This window comes from Phyllobates terribilis, unplaced genomic scaffold, assembly GCF_046119375.1.
Source record: "Phyllobates terribilis strain yellow unplaced genomic scaffold, ASM4611937v1 Scaffold_5__5_contigs__length_657084704, whole genome shotgun sequence".
Taxonomy (NCBI): Eukaryota; Metazoa; Chordata; class Amphibia; order Anura; family Dendrobatidae; genus Phyllobates; species Phyllobates terribilis.
This window is the reverse complement of record NW_027362765.1, coordinates 393,986,667-394,003,774: the sequence shown is the minus strand read 5'-3', so window position 1 is coordinate 394,003,774 and position 17,108 is coordinate 393,986,667. Positions and strand designations below refer to the sequence as shown.

General features: G+C 41.5%; 1 protein-coding gene across 1 annotated transcript in view; it reads left to right on the top strand.

Annotated features, from left to right (window-relative positions):
* The window catches only part of LOXL4 (lysyl oxidase like 4), a 107,701-nt gene that overhangs the window by 54,583 nt on the left and 36,010 nt on the right, over positions 1–17,108 (top strand). The window contains exons 4-8 of the mRNA XM_073681336.1: positions 6,810–6,848; positions 9,160–9,373; positions 13,182–13,365; positions 16,409–16,563; positions 16,663–16,830. Coding sequence (XP_073537437.1) covers positions 6,810–6,848; positions 9,160–9,373; positions 13,182–13,365; positions 16,409–16,563; positions 16,663–16,830 — 760 coding nt within the window. The remainder of the gene's footprint in view (positions 1–6,809; positions 6,849–9,159; positions 9,374–13,181; positions 13,366–16,408; positions 16,564–16,662; positions 16,831–17,108) is intronic.

Genomic DNA, 17,108 nt, shown 5'->3' with positions numbered 1-17,108 from the left:
ATACAAGGTATGATGTCCCCCACAGCTCCCCTATATACAGTATGATGGGGCCACAGCTCCTCTATACACAGTATGATACCCCCATAGCTCCTCTATGCACAATATAATGGGCCTACAGCTCCCCTATGCACAGTATGATGGGCCCACAGCTCCCCTATACATAGTAGGATGTCCCCACTGCTACCCCAAAACACTCTATAATGGCCCCCACAGTAGAATCCACACTGTATAAAATAGCCCCACACTGTATAAGGGCCTCCTGAGTAGTCCTCACACTTTATGATGGCCCCCACAGTAGACATCAAACTGTATAATAGCGTCCGCATTAGCTCCCACACTGTATAATGGCCCCCGCATTAGATTCCACGCTGTATAATGGCCCCTGCATTAGCTCCCACACTGTATAATGGCCCCCACGTTAGCCCTCAAATTGTATAATGGTCCCTGCATTGGCTCTCAGGCTGTATGATTGACCCCAAACAATATAATGGACCCCACAGTAGTCCCCACCCTGTATAATGGTCCCCACATTAGTGGTTAACTGTACAATGGCCCACACATTATCCCCCAAACTGTATAATGACCGCCACACTTTATGAGGGTCCCCCACAGTAGTTCCCACAATATATTAGGGGCCCTCCATACTGTATGAGGGTCAACCATTGTTAATGATGCCCCCTCAGTCACACAAGTTTTAATTTAAAATAAAAAAAAATCATATACTCACCTAAACCAGAATCCTGACGAGTTCATTGGCAAGGCCCTGGTGGAGCAACGTGCTGATGCCATAGTGCTGAGGCGCGCAGAGGCTGTCAGAGTCAACATTATGCCGTGCCGGGACTCTGACGTCCTTTGCGTGCGCTGGTGCCTCGGCCACTGCGTCTCCCTGATGTTCTCTAGAGACCACAGGCATAAAGCGACCTGCGTTCTATGGACCTGCCTGCCCTACAGATTAACTATATTGGTGCGGTTTCTATCTATCTATCTAGCTATCTATCTATTTATTTTCATTTTTATGACATGCCCCTGGAAGACGCGAGGCGAAACGTGCGTCGGGGTGAGAGGGTGCTGCGGACATCAGTATACACATTCACAAGTAATAAATCTCCTCTTTATAATGGGCAATCCCCTATGGTGTAGCATTAGTTTATTAGGTATGCTCGTAGCAACCGGAATATTTGTCTTAAACAGGACAGTGTGCAATATTAGGAATGGTGGGTTGAAATAGATTGTAATTACTTGGATGCATGGCTGTGTGGACTCTATCACCACTGACATAGTTGGATATCAGATATATTTACTACCACACTTATTGCATAGGTGTCAGCAGGTGAATGGAGTCCATACATAGATGCTCTTGTGTACAGCATTGTGTTTCTTTGAATCATGATTGAAATCAGCATTATCTATTGTTAGTCTTTATTATATGGATACACTGTTTATACCTATTTATATCTACTCCTATGTGATATTTAGTTGAGATTTATGCCAGGCAGGTCCTATTTAAGTGATTTCTTGATTGAGAACGGGTGTGGCAGTAATCAGTCCTGTGTGTGGCTAGGGAAATTGCTTCCCAAAGATGTGATAAACCACAGTTAATTTATGTTTAAAGGGGGGCAATCACTTTTTCACACAGGGCCCTGTAGGTTTGGATTTCTTTTTTTCTTTAATAATAAAGACCTTCATTTAAAAGCCGCATTTTGTGGTTACTTGTGTTATCTTTGTCTAATATTTAACTTTGTTTTGTGATCTGAAACATTTAAGTGTGACTAACCTGCAAAAGAATAAGAAATCAGGAAGGGGCAAATACTTTTTCAGACCACTGTATGTATGTATGTATGTATGTATGTATGTATGTATGTATCTACAGTATCATCTCTCTATCTATCACCCATTTATGTATCTTTCTACAGTATCATCTCTCTATCTATCACCCATTTATGTATCTATCTACAGTATCATCTCTCTATCACCCATTTATGTATCTATCTACAGTATCATCTCTCTATCTATCACCCATTTATGTATCTATCTACAGTATCATCTCTCTATCTATCACCCATTTATGTATCTATCTACAGTATCATCTCTCTATCTATCACCCATTTATGTATCTATCTACAGTATCATCTCTCTATCACCCATTTATGTATCTATCCATCTCTCTATCTATCACCCATTTATGTATCTATCCATCTCTCTATCTATCACCCATTTATGTATCTATCCATCTCTCTATCTATCACCCATTTATGTATCTATCCATCTCTCTATCTATCACCCATTTATGTATCTATTAATGGATTATTTGCTGACGTGTATCTGACACTAATTAGTTTTCAAAAAAATTCTAAACTTTGGAGTAAATTAGTTTTGCGGCGTCTCATCACAGATGAATAGTCCTGTTCCAAGTTTCATTAGACATTTGCTTTTTTGCTGTAAAAGTTGCTATAGAAACTTCAAACTGAATGAGAGGAGAAGAAGAAGGAGAGAACCATCTGGTCACAGTATTTCTTCTCTCCTATGATACGGAAAATGTGAAGTAAGCAGTTTTTTGCGGTCTCTCGGCAGGGGCCGTGGTTGACAATTTCTTCGCTTATATTCAGAGGTATTTTAATCTAGTTGAGTGGTTTACTAAAGGTGGGAACACAAATTTACATTCCGGTATAAATATTCAGTAAATCCTCAAAATATCACCTGTTGGCATAAGAAATGGGAACTGGGAACTCAAATGAATCTACCCTTTATAACACCATGTAACGTTTAAGTCCCCCCCCATTTTGTGCTGATTCATTTCTTAAAAATCTTTAAAGAGGTTGGACATCCATATTCCTGGTACAAAGTTCCAAACCCCCTGCATAGTTAGGGAATTAAATGATAAAACATGGATTATTAACAGACACCACTAGAGGGAGCTAACTGCATCCCACTTCATCATTGAGTTTAAATGGTTAGCTCCCAAGCTCCCCCTGGTGGTGGCTGCAGGTAGCTGGTATTTCAGTATTTAGACCTGTGAGTATGCAGAGGATTTGGGGCTCTGAATCACAAAATCTTATATCTGACTTCTAAAAATATTTGTTTTGTTAAAGAAAAGCACCATTTGGAAACTTTGTGCAATGTTAGGTCTCAGTGATTCTGCAAAGTTGTCGGGCAAGAATTAAAAGCACTGCCTGATTTTGATAAAGAAGTGCAGGATGTGGCTGCTTAACTTAAGACTCAGTTTAAGGTGCTAAGACTAAAGTTTAATACCAGTCCTAAACCGAAATACGTGGGAGTAAAAGCACCAAATTTACTGATGATTCTACAAGTTGCAATCTAAACCTGCTCTGAGCAGCAGAGTTAGCAGAGCGTTGCTGCAGAGTTAGCAGAGCGTTGCTGCAGAGTTAGCAGAGCGTTGCTGCAGAGTTAGCAGAGCGTTGCTGCAGAGTTAGCAGAGCGTTGCTGCAGAGTTAGCAGGGCGTTGCTGCAGAGTTAGCAGAGCGTTGCTGCAGAGTTAGCAGAGCGTTGCTGCAGAGATAGCAGAGCGTTGCTGCAGAGTTAGCAGAGCGTTGCTGCAGAGATAGCAGAGCGTTGCTGCAGAGTTAGCAGAGTGTTGCTGCAGAGTTAGCAGAGCGTTGCTGCACCTGAGCCCTATAGAACTGGTGCGGAGGATGCAGCCATCCCCTATGGGACACAACCTAATGTTGTCGGTGTTATCTATTGTTCTCTGTTATCAGCCAATTTTGAGTAGGAGCCTGCCGACTATACTGTTATAATGATGCTGATTTGTGGGGAATCTCTGCTTTCTATAATTACCACCTTATGTTTTTTTAACCCCTCCTGACAGATTTTTGCGCGGCCTTGTGACTGATATATCGCACTTTACTTTCCTACATATGTTTTTCTTATGTACGGATTTATGGAGTGATATCACTTTTAATCTGGTGGTTTCGGTGTCTGTCAGGAGCCCGTTCTTCAGGAACAATTAACATTTACCGTTCTCATCACTGAAAGTAAATTAAATATCACAAGTCTTAAATATTAATACACATTTAATTAAAAGTTTCGGGAAAGCAAAATGTTTATGGATGCATTAATTAACGGGATAGTTTCTTGCTCCGTGCGGATGTTCGGCAGCTGTAAATAAGCTGCTTATACCTTATGAATGATGTATAGTGGTTGTGTTGTTTCTGGCGGTCGTATTGACTGGAAGGGTCTTGTGGGAAGTAATGAGAACATATGGATTGCAGCCACATACAGGTGCATCTCACTAAATTAGAATATCATTAAAAAGTTAATTTATTTCAGTTCTTCAATACAAAAAGTGAAACTCATATATTATATAGAGTCATTACACACAGAGTGATCTATTTCAAGTTTGTGCAATGTTGATGATTATGGCTTACAGACAATGAAAACACACAAGTCATTGTCTCAGTAAATTAGAATTATTAACAAAAAACACCTGCAAAGGCTTCCGAAGCATTTAAAAAGGTCCCTTAGTCTGTTTCTGTAGGCTCCACAATGATGGGGAAGACTGCTGACTTGACAAATGTCCAGAAGGCAGTCATTGACACACTCCACAAGGAGGGTAAGCCACAAAAGGTCATTGCTAAAGAAGCTGGCTGTTCACAGAGTGCTGTATCCAAGCATATTAATGGAAAGTTGAGTGGAAGAAAAAAGTGTGGTAGAAAAAGCACGATTTAGTGCACAAATAAAATACCAGTATAATGTTAGAGAACCCTGGTTCCCATCAGAGGAGTCCTAATAATTTTTGCTTCCAGATTTTTTATTTTTTTTGACCCAAGGAGGTGAAAATAAAGAAATAACCTACTGGCCCAGCAGCCATCCTCCACAGTCAGTGCTGCCTACCCTGCAAGTCTCCTGAAATCAACATCTGACAGGGGAGTAAAGGGACCGCTGCAGCAAATCAGCAAAATATTGCAAGTGTTTGGATGAAATGTGTATTGGGTACAGAGGATAACCCTAGTCTTATCCCTAACTCTAGTCCTGACCCTAACTCTAGTCCTGACCCTAACTCTAGTCCTGACCCTAACTCTAGTCCTGACCCTAACTCTAGTCCTGACCCTAACTCTAGTCCTGACCCTGACTCTAGTCCTGACCCTGACTCTAGTCCTGACCCTGACTCTAGTCCTATTCCTGACTCTAGTCCTATTCCTGACTCTAGTCCTATTCCTGACTCTAGTCCTATTCCTGACTCTAGTCCTATTCCTAACTCTAGTCCTATTCCTAACTCTAGTCCTGTCCCTAACTCTAGTCCTGTCCCTAACTCTAGTCCTGTCCCTAACTCTAGTCCTGTCCCTAACTCTAGTCCTATCCCTAACTCTAGTCCTATTCCTAACTCTAGTCCCATCCCTAAATCTAGTCCTATCCATAACAATTGTGTTAACTCTAACCCTAGTCCTATCCCTAACTCTAATCCTAACCCTAGTACTTTCCCTAACTCTAGTCCCATTCCTAACTCTAGTCCTATTCCTAACTCTAGTCCTGTCCCTAACCTTAGTCCTATCCCTAACTCTAGTCCTATCCCTAACTCTAGTCCCATCCCTAAATCTAGTCCTATCCATAACAATTGTGTTAACTCTAACCCTAGTCCTATCCTTAACTCTAATCCTAACCCTAACTCTAGTCCTGTCCCTAAACTTAGTGCTAAGTTTAACCCTAGACCTGTCCCTAACTCTAGTCCTATCCTTTACTCTAGTCCCATCTCTAACTCTAGTCCCATCCCTATCTCTAGTCCTATCATTGACTCTAGTCCTATCATTAACTCTAGTCCTATCATTAACTCTAGTCCTATCATTAACTCTAGTCCTATCACTAACTCTAGTCCTATCACTAACTCTAGTCCTATCACTAACTCTAGTCCTATCACTAACTCTAGTCCTATCCTTAAATTTAGTCCTAACCATAGTACTATCCCTAACTCTAGTCCTAACCCTAACCACTAGTCTTATCACTAACTCTAGTCTTATCTTTAACTCTAGTCCTAACCATAGTCCTATCTCAAACTTTAGTTCTGTTTCCAACTCTAGTCCTATCCTTAACTCTAGCCCTAACCATAGTGCTAACCCTAGTCTTACCTAACTCTACTTAGGGTTACCAAAAGTTTTTTTTTTTTACAGGGAACCCTTTTATAAATTTAGGACAGTTCCTCCAGCAAGTCTCTATTTCTCCTCTCAAAAAATTACAAGTGAGAGGGGAGGCTGTGGGGAGGACACAGCGCAGCCTTTGCAGGTGCAAAGCGTAGTAGTCGTGATGAGATTGTTATCAGCTGCTGCACTCTGCATAATTATGAATACCTTGTCATAATACTAAAACAATGCAGAATGCAGAAAGCCGCCATGATAAAAGGTAGAGGCAGCACAGGTGCAAAATACTGATAAAACCATCATGCACACACCGACCATCCATGAACGAGTGGTTGCCTAATATTCTACATACACACAGATAAGATAAACATGACTTCATGTATTTTTCATCTTTGCAGGGTGCAGCCAGGCCGTGTACTGTTGGTGAGAAGAATTGGGGAGTCAGTTCCTTTGGGGTGTACTTCTAGGGTGCTGGGCAGCCCATCTGATCTATTAATATGGCTGTGATCAATAAATTGTAGGCTACTTTTTCTCTGTGATGTTTTTGGGTTTCATGTCCTTTCCAGTGAACTGCGCTCTGTATAGGCAGTGACTAAGATGACAAAGCCCACATCATTATGCTAAGAGTTTTTATATATTGGTTGCAGCCTATGCAGAGCGCATTTCCTAATTACAAACTCATCTCAATATGATTAAATTGATTTTTATTTATTATTACAGGAAACTCTGGAATATGAAGATCAAGGCGCCAAAGTCCAGGTAAAAACTTTTAAAACTTTTATTTCATTGGGTGTCGTGAATTAAATCAAATGAAAGTATCTTTAAGGCCTGGGATAATCGTAAAAAATGTATTCCCAATCAATTATAATCGTCAGCATTTACTTTTTTCTTTTTTTTTTAAATCTCTTGGTTGTCAGTGGATGGAAACATTCTTTACATTTCTAATGTATCAGTGCTGGAAATTCCTAAATCCATCAACAAACCTGAATGCAGATGGAAATCTCTTACCTGCACAGGTACATTGTATTAGGCTATGTGCACACTGTTTGTTTTTGGTGCGTTTTCCCTGACGAGCTCCGGTGACCTCATTTACTGCTCCGCTGTGAGAGAATTTTCTCATGCTGCACTGATGCAGTATGTGAGGTCACCGGAGCTTATAAGCTGTTCATCAGCTGACTGAACTCAAGTGACCTCACTCCTGGCAGCTCAGCCCTATACACTGATAGGATTGGTTGCACTCGTGTCAGTGTATAGAGTGCTGTCCTCTAGAGCAGTCACACCAGTGATTGCTGATGTGGCTGCACTAGAAGTGACCCAGATCGTTGTGGGATTATGTTATCATGGCGGACAGATGAGGGATATGGTTGTTTTTTCTTTTTGTTTCTTTTTACAGGTGACAATGGCTTCAGTGGAATGGGCTCTGGTGAGTATAACAGTGTTTTTTATTTTTAAATAAATTATTAAAACTGTGTGAAATTTTATTTAAAATAAAAGTCTTTATTCTGACCATGTCTTTATTTCAAAAGCTTTACTACGGGGTTAGTAATAGGGGCATCTTATAGACATCCTCCATTACTAACCTGGGCTTCATGTCAGCTGCCAATACAATGCTGACATGAGCGCCAACCCTATTACCCCACTTGCCAACGCACCAGGGCAAGTGAGAAGAGCGGAGGCTAAGCACCAGATTTGGCACATCTTATGGATGCGCCATTTCTGGGGCGGCTGAGAGCTGATATTATTAGCCTCAGAGGGGACCGGGATCCATGGCCACTTCCCTTTCTTTCATTATCAGTCCGCAGCTGTCTGCCTAGCCTTTGCTGGTTAGATTTTATAGGGGGACCCTACGTCAATTTTTTTCTGGGATCCCCCTGTAATTTAGCCATTAAAGGTTGAGCAAATAGCTGTGAGCTGTTATTAATAGACAGGGAACATTTTTGGCCAATGGCCCCTTCCCCGGCTAGTAGTATCAGCCCCCAGTGGTTGGCTTTCCCTCTGCTGGTTATGAAAATGACCCAGAAGCCCACACCATTCTTTTAATTTTAGGCTATGTACCCACAATCTGGATGTAGCAGCGCTTTGGACGCTGCATATTTTTGTTGCGTCCAAAACGGTGCGTTCTATTGAATGCAGTTAAATCTGCATGTGTTCACTGATTTACCACATTCAATTCATTTTAGTGGTCAAATTTCTGTTGCAGAGACTAGCAACTCCACAAGAGTCTGTGTCCGCGGGTGATCCGCAGCCTCAGATGCACACATAGTGGACATGGGATTTCTAGAAATCCCATCCACTACGCTGAAACATCTAGCCACTGCGTATTTGACGCTGCATAAATATGCAGCCTCAAACACTCAGCATTTACTGATCATGTGCACGTACCCAAACTCACCCGCAGCATGTCAATTTTGACCAATTGAAATGTCATTACATGCGGTAGATCCACATGTACTGACAACACAAATTTGGCATTAGGATTAATGGGATTAGGTGTCTCTGACACCTAACCCTAGCTTTAGTAATGAAGAGGTGTCAGCCAGACACCTTCATTTATAAGTAAAGAGTTAAATAAACACACACACTGAGAATAAAACACTTTATTTAAAATAAAGCAGACACATTCTTTAACCATTTAAATTAACCAATATATTCACCCCAGGTCTGATGGTAATCCAGGGGTTAAAGCAATGTCCCACGTTTCTGTTTTCAAAAATCTTTATTTAGCTCCAAAAATCATTCATTGCTGTAAAATAAAAAAAAACCATCAAAAGCGCCCCAAAATCGTGGCAAAACGCGCGTGTTTGCTGCCAAGAGATGCAGAAACCTTGCAGAAATTTCTGAAATCAAATACTGAATGTGTGCACATAGCCTTACACAGCAACATTGTGGGAAAGGACTTGGTCGGCTGCACAGGAATGATTCCGTTCAGTGACAGCAATCAGAAAAACCTTGACATTTTAAGAATAGTATTTTTTTTGTCATTGCTAATATGGAGGGAAATCACTGAGGGCTGCCGTCTTGGGACATGTCATCTTGTACTTTACTCAACCTACTGATCTTATCTCTTTAGGTTGAAGATGCAAAGTCAAAGGAAGATGTTCTGGATCCACAAAGTGAGCTGCTCAGGGACAGAACCTCATCTAGCGAACTGCAAAGTCCAAGTTTCTCCAAAGCTGTCTAAGCCTGCGTGCAGGAATGGGATGCACGCGATCGTGAAATGCGTGGCCTCCCCCAACTCTGGAATTGGAAGCACAAATAACTTCAAAAAGGCGTTTAGGACAATGGTGAGTGCAATATCTCATACGATCCGGTATAAATCATCGTCACATCACAGTCTAACCTTAAATGAAAGGCCTCATTAACACATCCGTATTTAAGAACATACGAGAAAAAATGGTACCGATTTCATCAGTGTTTGGGATCAGTATGTCATCCGTGTGTCCATTTTTACCATCAGTGTGTCTGTTGTGTGTCCGTTTTTACCATCAGTGTATCCGTTTTTACTATATGTGTGTCATCCGTGTGTTCATTTTTACCATCAGTGTGTCATCCCTGTGTCCATTCTTACCATCAGTGTGTCATCGGTGTGTCCGTTTTTATCATCAGTGTGTCAACAGTGTGTCCGTTTTTACCATCAGAGTGTCATCTGTGTGTCCGTTTTTACCATCAGTGCGTCATCCATGTGTCCGTTCTTACCATCAGTGTCATCCGTGTGACTGTTTTTACCATCAGTGTGTCATCCGTGTGACTGTTTTTACCATCAGTGTGTCATCTGTGTGTCTGTTTTTACCATCAGTGCGTCATCCGTGTGTCCGTTCTTACCATCAGTGTCATCCGTGTGACTGTTTTTACCATCAGTGTGTCATCCCTATGTCCGTTTTTACCATCAGAGTGTCATCCGTGTGACTGTTTTTACCATCAGTGCGTCATCCGTGTGTCCGTTCTTACCATCAGTGTTATCCGTGTGACTGTTTTTACCATCAGTGTGTCATCCGTGTGACTGTTTTTACCATCAGTGTGTCATCTGTGTGTCTGTTTTTACCATCAGTGCGTCATCCGTGTGTCCGTTCTTACCATCAGTGTCATCCGTGTGACTGTTTTTACCATCAGTGTGTCATCCCTATGTCCGTTTTTACCATCAGAGTGTCATCCGTGTGACTGTTTTTACCATCAGTGCGTCATCCGTGTGTCCGTTCTTACCATCAGTGTTATCCGTGTGACTGTTTTTACCATCAGTGTGTCATCCCTATGTCCGTTTTTACCATCAGAGTGTCATCACTGTGTCCGTTCTTACCATCAGTGTCATCCCTGTGCCCGTTTTTACCATTAGTGTGTCATCCGTGTGACTGTTTTTACCATCAGTGTGTCATCCGCATGCCTGTTTTTATCATCAGTGTCATCCGTGTGTCCGTTTTTACCATCAGTGTGTCATCTATGTGTCTGTTTTTATCATGAGAGTGTCATCCGTGTGTCCGTTTTTACCATCAGTGTCATCACTGTGTCCATTTTTACCATCAGTGTGTCATCCTTGTGTCCGTTTTTACCATCAGAGTGTCATCCATGTGTCCGTTTTTACCTTCAGTGTGTCATCTATGTGTCTGTTTTTATCATCAGAATGTCATCTGTGTGTCCGTTTTTACCATCAGTGGCATCCCTGTGTCCATTTTTACCATCAGTGTGTCATCCTTGTGTCCGTTTTTACCATCAGTCATCCGTGTGTCCGTTTTTACCAATCTGTCATCCGTGTGTCCGTTTTTACCATCAATCTGTCATCCGTGTGTCCGTTTTTACCTTCAGTGTGTCATCTATGTGTCCATTTTTACCATCAGAGTGTCATCGCTGTGTCCGTTTTTACCATCAGTGTGTCATCCGCGTGTCCATTTTTACCATCAGTGTGCCATCCGTGTGTCCATTTTTACCATCAGTGTGTCATTCGTATGTCCGTTTTTACCATCAGTGGCATCCCTGTGTCCGTTTTCAACATCAGAGTGTCATCCATGTGTCCGTTTTTGCCATCCGTGTGTCCGTTTTTACCATCAGAGTGCCATCCGTGTGTCCGCTTTTCCCATCAGTTTGTCATCCGTGTGTCCGTTTTTACCATCAGTCTGTCATCTGTGTGTCCGTTTTTTCCATCAGTGTGTCACCTGTGTGTCCGTTTTTGCCATCAGTGTGTCATCCGTGTGTCTGTTCTTACCATCAGCGTCAACAGTGTTTTTCACAGATGGATAAAGAAATAAATAAATTAAAAAACTATTCCTATACTTTGCAATGTTAAAAACAAACACATTGATCCACAACACTGATGACACCGGTACCATTTTTTTCACTTACATGTTTAAATATTGACATGTGAATGGGGCCTAACATACACACTGGTACAGAACTTTAGAAAGTTACAACCCATCGCATTTCCAGCTCCCACAGCATTTCTGTATTTCTTTGTCAAAGCAACTCTGGAAGTTTTCCTGTCTGAGAGAAGTATAGGTTAAGAGGGGAAGATAACAAAGACAGAAACATAAGAAGCAAATACCCTGCAATAAATAAATAAACAGCAATAGTGCATGAAAATAATATAGGTTACTTAGTTAACATAATTTTGATCAAAATAATGCAAGAGCCATCCCACCACATCAAGGTGACCCTATTTGGGACAGCCCTAACTCTATTTTCATGCACTATTGATGTCTATTTATTTATTGCAGGGTATTTGTGTATTATATTTCTGTCTTTGTTTTTTTTGTGTTTAGTGACCATGTGTGAACATGCTCTGCACACCAATTTATGTCCCTCATTTCTTTAGGTTTTTTTTTAAGAGGGGAAGATGCTGAGCTTGAGGATTTATACTTTTCAGTCATTTCATTTCACTATTTTCAGGAAAAATACTGTTAAGATTCATAAGGAAAGCCTGTGAGTCCTGCTTCCCCTGACCACTCATAGAGAAAGCCTGTGAGTCTTGCTTCCTAAGCCGAATTATAAAGCCTGTGAGTCCTGCTTCCCCCGAGCACTCATATAGAAAGCCTGTGAGTACTGCTTCCCCTGACCACTCATAGAGGAAGCCTGTGAGTCCTGCTTCCTAAGCCCAATTATAAAGCCTGTGAGTGCTGCTTCCCCCGAGCACTCATATAGAAAGCCTGTGAGTCCTGCTTCCCTCGACCACTCACATAGAAAGCCTGTGAGTCTAGCTTCCCCCAACCACTCATATAGAAAGCCTGTGAGTCCTGCTTCCCCTGACCACTCATATAGAAAGCCTGTGAGTCCTGCTTCCCCTGACCACTTATGTAGAAAGCCTGTGAGTCCTGCTTCCCCCACCCACTCATATAGAAAGCCTGTGAGTCCCGCTTCCCCCTACCACTCATATAGAAAGCCTTTGAGTCTTGCTTCACCTGACTACTCATATAGAAAGCCTTTGAGTCCTGCATCCTCCACCCACTCATAGAGAAAGCCTGTGAGTCCTACTTCCCCCAACCACTCATATAGAGAGCCTGTAAGTCCAGCTTCCCCTGACCACTCATATAGAAGGCCTGTGAGTCCTACTTCCCCCACCCACTCATATAGAAAGCCTGTGAGTCCTGCTCTACCCGCCCACTCATATAGAAAGCCTGTGAGTCCAGCTTCCCCTGACCACTCATATAGAAGGCCTGTGAGTCCTACTTCATCCACCCACTTATAGAGAAAGCCTGTGAATTATGCTTACCCCACCCACTCATAAAGAAAGCCTGTGAGTCCTGCTTTCACCACCCACTCATATAGAAAGCCTGTGAGTCCTGCTTCCCCCACCTATTCATAGAGAAAGCCTGTGAATCTTGCTTCCCACGCCCACTCATAGAAAAAGCAGGGCATGGGAAGCAGGATTCACAGGCTTTTTCCTTGAGTGGGAGGGGGATGCAGAACTCCCAGGATTTATCTATAAGTGAGCTGGGGAGACAGGACTCACAAGCTTTCTCTTTGTGATTCTAGCAGCAGATACAAACTACATATAACACATCCATCCCCAAGCTCAGTGTTTCCCCCTGTATTAGGGGCTGTCCTCATATAGAGACCCCACATTAAATATACACATGTCCTCACACATATTAATCTGTTTGTCTATAGGAGCCCCTTGTTCGGTTGAGATCCGGGCCCCATTCCGGCGAGGGCAGAGTAGAGGTGTTAAAAAATGGCAAATGGGGAACAATATGTGACGATAAATGGAATCTCCTGTCGGCGAGCGTCGTGTGTCGGGAGCTCGGTTATGGATCCGCTAAAGAGGCCGTTTTAGGAGCCCAATTGGGACAAGGTAAGAATATGATATTACAATGCTTGGAATATTTCTTATTAACACACTCCCTGTGAAACTTTATTCACCCGGCCCGTTCCGCGGTAATGAATGAGCAGTATAACTTTTATGATAATATAATTACAACACTAACATCGCGCGTGTTACAGCGGGCCAGTAATTATACAGCGAGCAGTAAAGTATTAGACTTGGCAGCGGATGTGAGAAGCAGAAATATCCGAGTTTGCTAAATGGCTCTATGCAAATATTTATAAGAAAAAAAAACGAAAAAAAAAAAAACTATCCACAATAAGACTTATTTCTTCGGCGGCGTTTCCTGGAGAAAGTGGTTTTTAATCAAATCACATTTCAACCATTAATTTTTCTTTCTACTTGGAAATGTTTTCCGTGCGCGCGGCTTTTATCTTCACAGAGTGTTTATTATCTGTTTTGTAGCTGCCATTTTTCCTCGTTATCCCTGTGTTACAAGAAAGGCCTGCAATTTATTTGTGCCGGGGGGGTGAATTAGAAATAGAAGCAAATTATTCAATAGAACGTATCGTTTTTATTTTTGTCGTAGACGTGGCTGCAATACAACTCGTTTTGCTGGGCTGTCCTATAAGGCTGTACTGACGAGGCGCGCAGCAATGGCGCTCATCCTTCTATCTCTGCCACGTCTGATACTTTTGCCTTATACCCTTCCTAGAGCTGCAGACTTTTCTCATCAGACCCCCAGATCGCTGCCTTCAGAGACATCAATGCATAGAAAATAGGCACTTTAAGCCCTCCTTCACACGTAGCAGTTTTTCCTGCTGCGTTTTTTTGTTTTTTTTCACAGTTTAAGCAAAAAGATGCAATTCCATGAACATTCATGTCCAACGTGCAATTAAATACGCTGTTAATTTTTTGGTGCATTTTGTCCCCATAGGCTTTTATGGGGAGTCTGCAAAAAAATGTGTGCAAAATCCACAAATTGCATCTTTGCTTTGCAAAATCTCAGCGCCTCTTTACTAATAAAATGCATTAACCCCTTCACGACATAGGACATATATTTACATCCTATCTACCCCCAAACGGTATCAGTAAAAACGTCACCTCAGGGCACAAAAAAACCTCACCGGGCCCCAGAACCTGAAAAATGAAAACGCTACAGGTGTCGGAAAATAGCGACAAAAGCAAAAAAAAAAAATTTTCATACAAATTTCCAAATTTTTTTTTTTCATCACATAAATAAAAAACTATATATGTTTGGTATCTGCATAATCATACTGACCTGGAGAATCATATTGGCAGGTCAGTTTTATCATATAGTGAACATGGTAAGTAGAAAACCGCCCAAAAAAAACCTGTGAAATTGCACTTTTTTATGCAATTTCACCGCACTTGGAATTTTTTTCCCCCGTTTTACAGTACACTATATGGTAAAATCAATGGTGTTGTTCAAAAGTACAACTCAGCCCGCAAAAAAAACAAGCCCTCATATGGCAATATTTATAGAAGAATAAAAGAAAGAGAGGGAAAAAAAATGAAAAAATGAAAAATCGCCTGGGGTTGAATGGGTTAAAAAAATCTGTTTCAAATCACATCATCAACTTGTATGGGGGACCTTGCATGCAGATTTTGTTACAGATTTGTCACAGATTTCAAGGCAAAGAGTAAAACCCGTAGTGAATTCTGCACAAAATAATCCACACCGCATTTTAAATTTTCATTTAAACTTGTACCCACATATTACCATCACGTATTACCAAACACAAATCAGGATTACAAAATCATGGATGTCTTTTCATGTACATCCTCCAATGGGGTGTACATGATACAATGTACAAGGTGCCCGGAAGGAGTTTATATTGGAGAAACTATGCAAAAACTACAAACGAGAATGAATTTACACAGACACACAATTAAGAATGAACTGGACTCACCTGTGGGAAAATATTTCTCTAGTCAGGGACACTGTATGAAAGATTTAAAAGTTTTAGTACTAAAAGGTCACTTCAAAGACGACCAGGAGAGAAAAATCTGGAAATTCAAACTGAAAAAGAAGTTCAATTCACTGACAACAGGACTCAATCTAACACCTGGGTTTATGACTCACTACATGGAGTCAATGCACACCTCCACCAGATGGTCTCCAAATAATTAAGCATTCCCACAGACATCTCTTGGACTTATCATTAGGAGGCATCACCCCCTCCTCCTCATGAACAAATGTTGTACTGTAACATCTCTTAAATGTCCCCCTTGTCTTATGAATTCATTTGTAATATTACCTGACGAAGGAGCCTCTGTGCTCTGAAAGCTTGCACATATATATATATTTTCTGGTTAGCCAATAAAGGTATTACTCCAAGAATACTTTTGTCATTTTTGGGCATAAAAGTATTTACATCGATTTTTCTGGCTAACTTTGTATTGTACATCATAATTTTCATGAAGAAATTTTCAGCAACATGTGAATTGTGCAAATTCCTGACGAAAAAAAAATCCACATGGAAAATCCACATGAAAAAATGCAATGCGTGAACGTTTTTATCTGGGTTTTTCTCCCAGGATTGCACCATTTCCATTGAAAGGTATGAAATCAGCTGTGAAAATTTTGAACCCAAAATTAACATCCTGTTGATTTTTAAAATCTGCGCCAAAGGTCAATTTTGTGCTGAAATGTTCATCAGCATGTGGATAAGATCTGTAACTCACATGCCTGGTATTGTTACTTTTTGTGTATTTTACATAGATAATTCGGCAGGTAAAGTCTGCACCATTTCAAACCCATGAGTGAGTGGAGGGTGCTCTAAGCTAAGCATAGAGCCTGGACCAATTTTCTGCGTCACTGGACCATGTGGTATTGAGTGTGTAATACCATTTCTGACCACATGGTGTGCTGTTAGGTAGACACATGTGCTATACTCCACCTAGTGGTAGAAATATGTGATGCAGTGATTTAGTAATTTTCTAAGCTCCTTTTACATTACATGCAATATTATTGTAGGAGGGTGGGAGTTGTGTGTTTGTAGCCTCAGCTGCTTCTGACCTTCTTGTTTATATGTCTCTATGTTTTTAGGATTAGGTCCCATACACATGAATGAGGTTCTCTGCACGGGTCAGGAAAAGTCCATTACTGAATGCAAATTCAAGGAGGCGAGTATAGCCGGCTGCCAACATGAAGAGGATGCGGCTGTCAGGTGTAACGTTGCTCAGATGGGATATGGCGACCGGGTAAGTGTCGGTCACGGTGCGTCATTTGCAGACTGAAAACACTTATGAATGTAATATCCTGGACTGTGATGTAGAAAGTTCCCAATATTACTATTTCAGTTACGCCTGGTAGGCGGGAGGTCAACTGACGAAGGTAAAGTGGAGGTCCAGATGGTTGTTAGAGGTGCAAACAAATGGGGAGCCGTATGTGGAGAACTGTGGGGAATTAATGAAGCCATGGTCGTGTGTCGGCAGCTAGGACTGGGATTTGCCAATCATGCCATACAAGTAAGGAACCAATCTATGGTATCACTGATAATAATGATGTGTGACAAATAGGAAATATTGTCATCCTTTTACAAAATCCCATACAAATTAGCTCTCCTCCTCCAGAAAGCTGGCTGTCCGGTGCCAGGAATTGGAGGTCACCACCCGATAAGTCAAAGTACATGACGTAGATGTGTAGCTAAATCAGAGTCTTCTCCAAAATCTAAAGACCTCCATCTGCAGACGGCGGCTTCTTGATTCTTGTCGCCCATCAGTGCAGATTAGGATACTGATAGGCT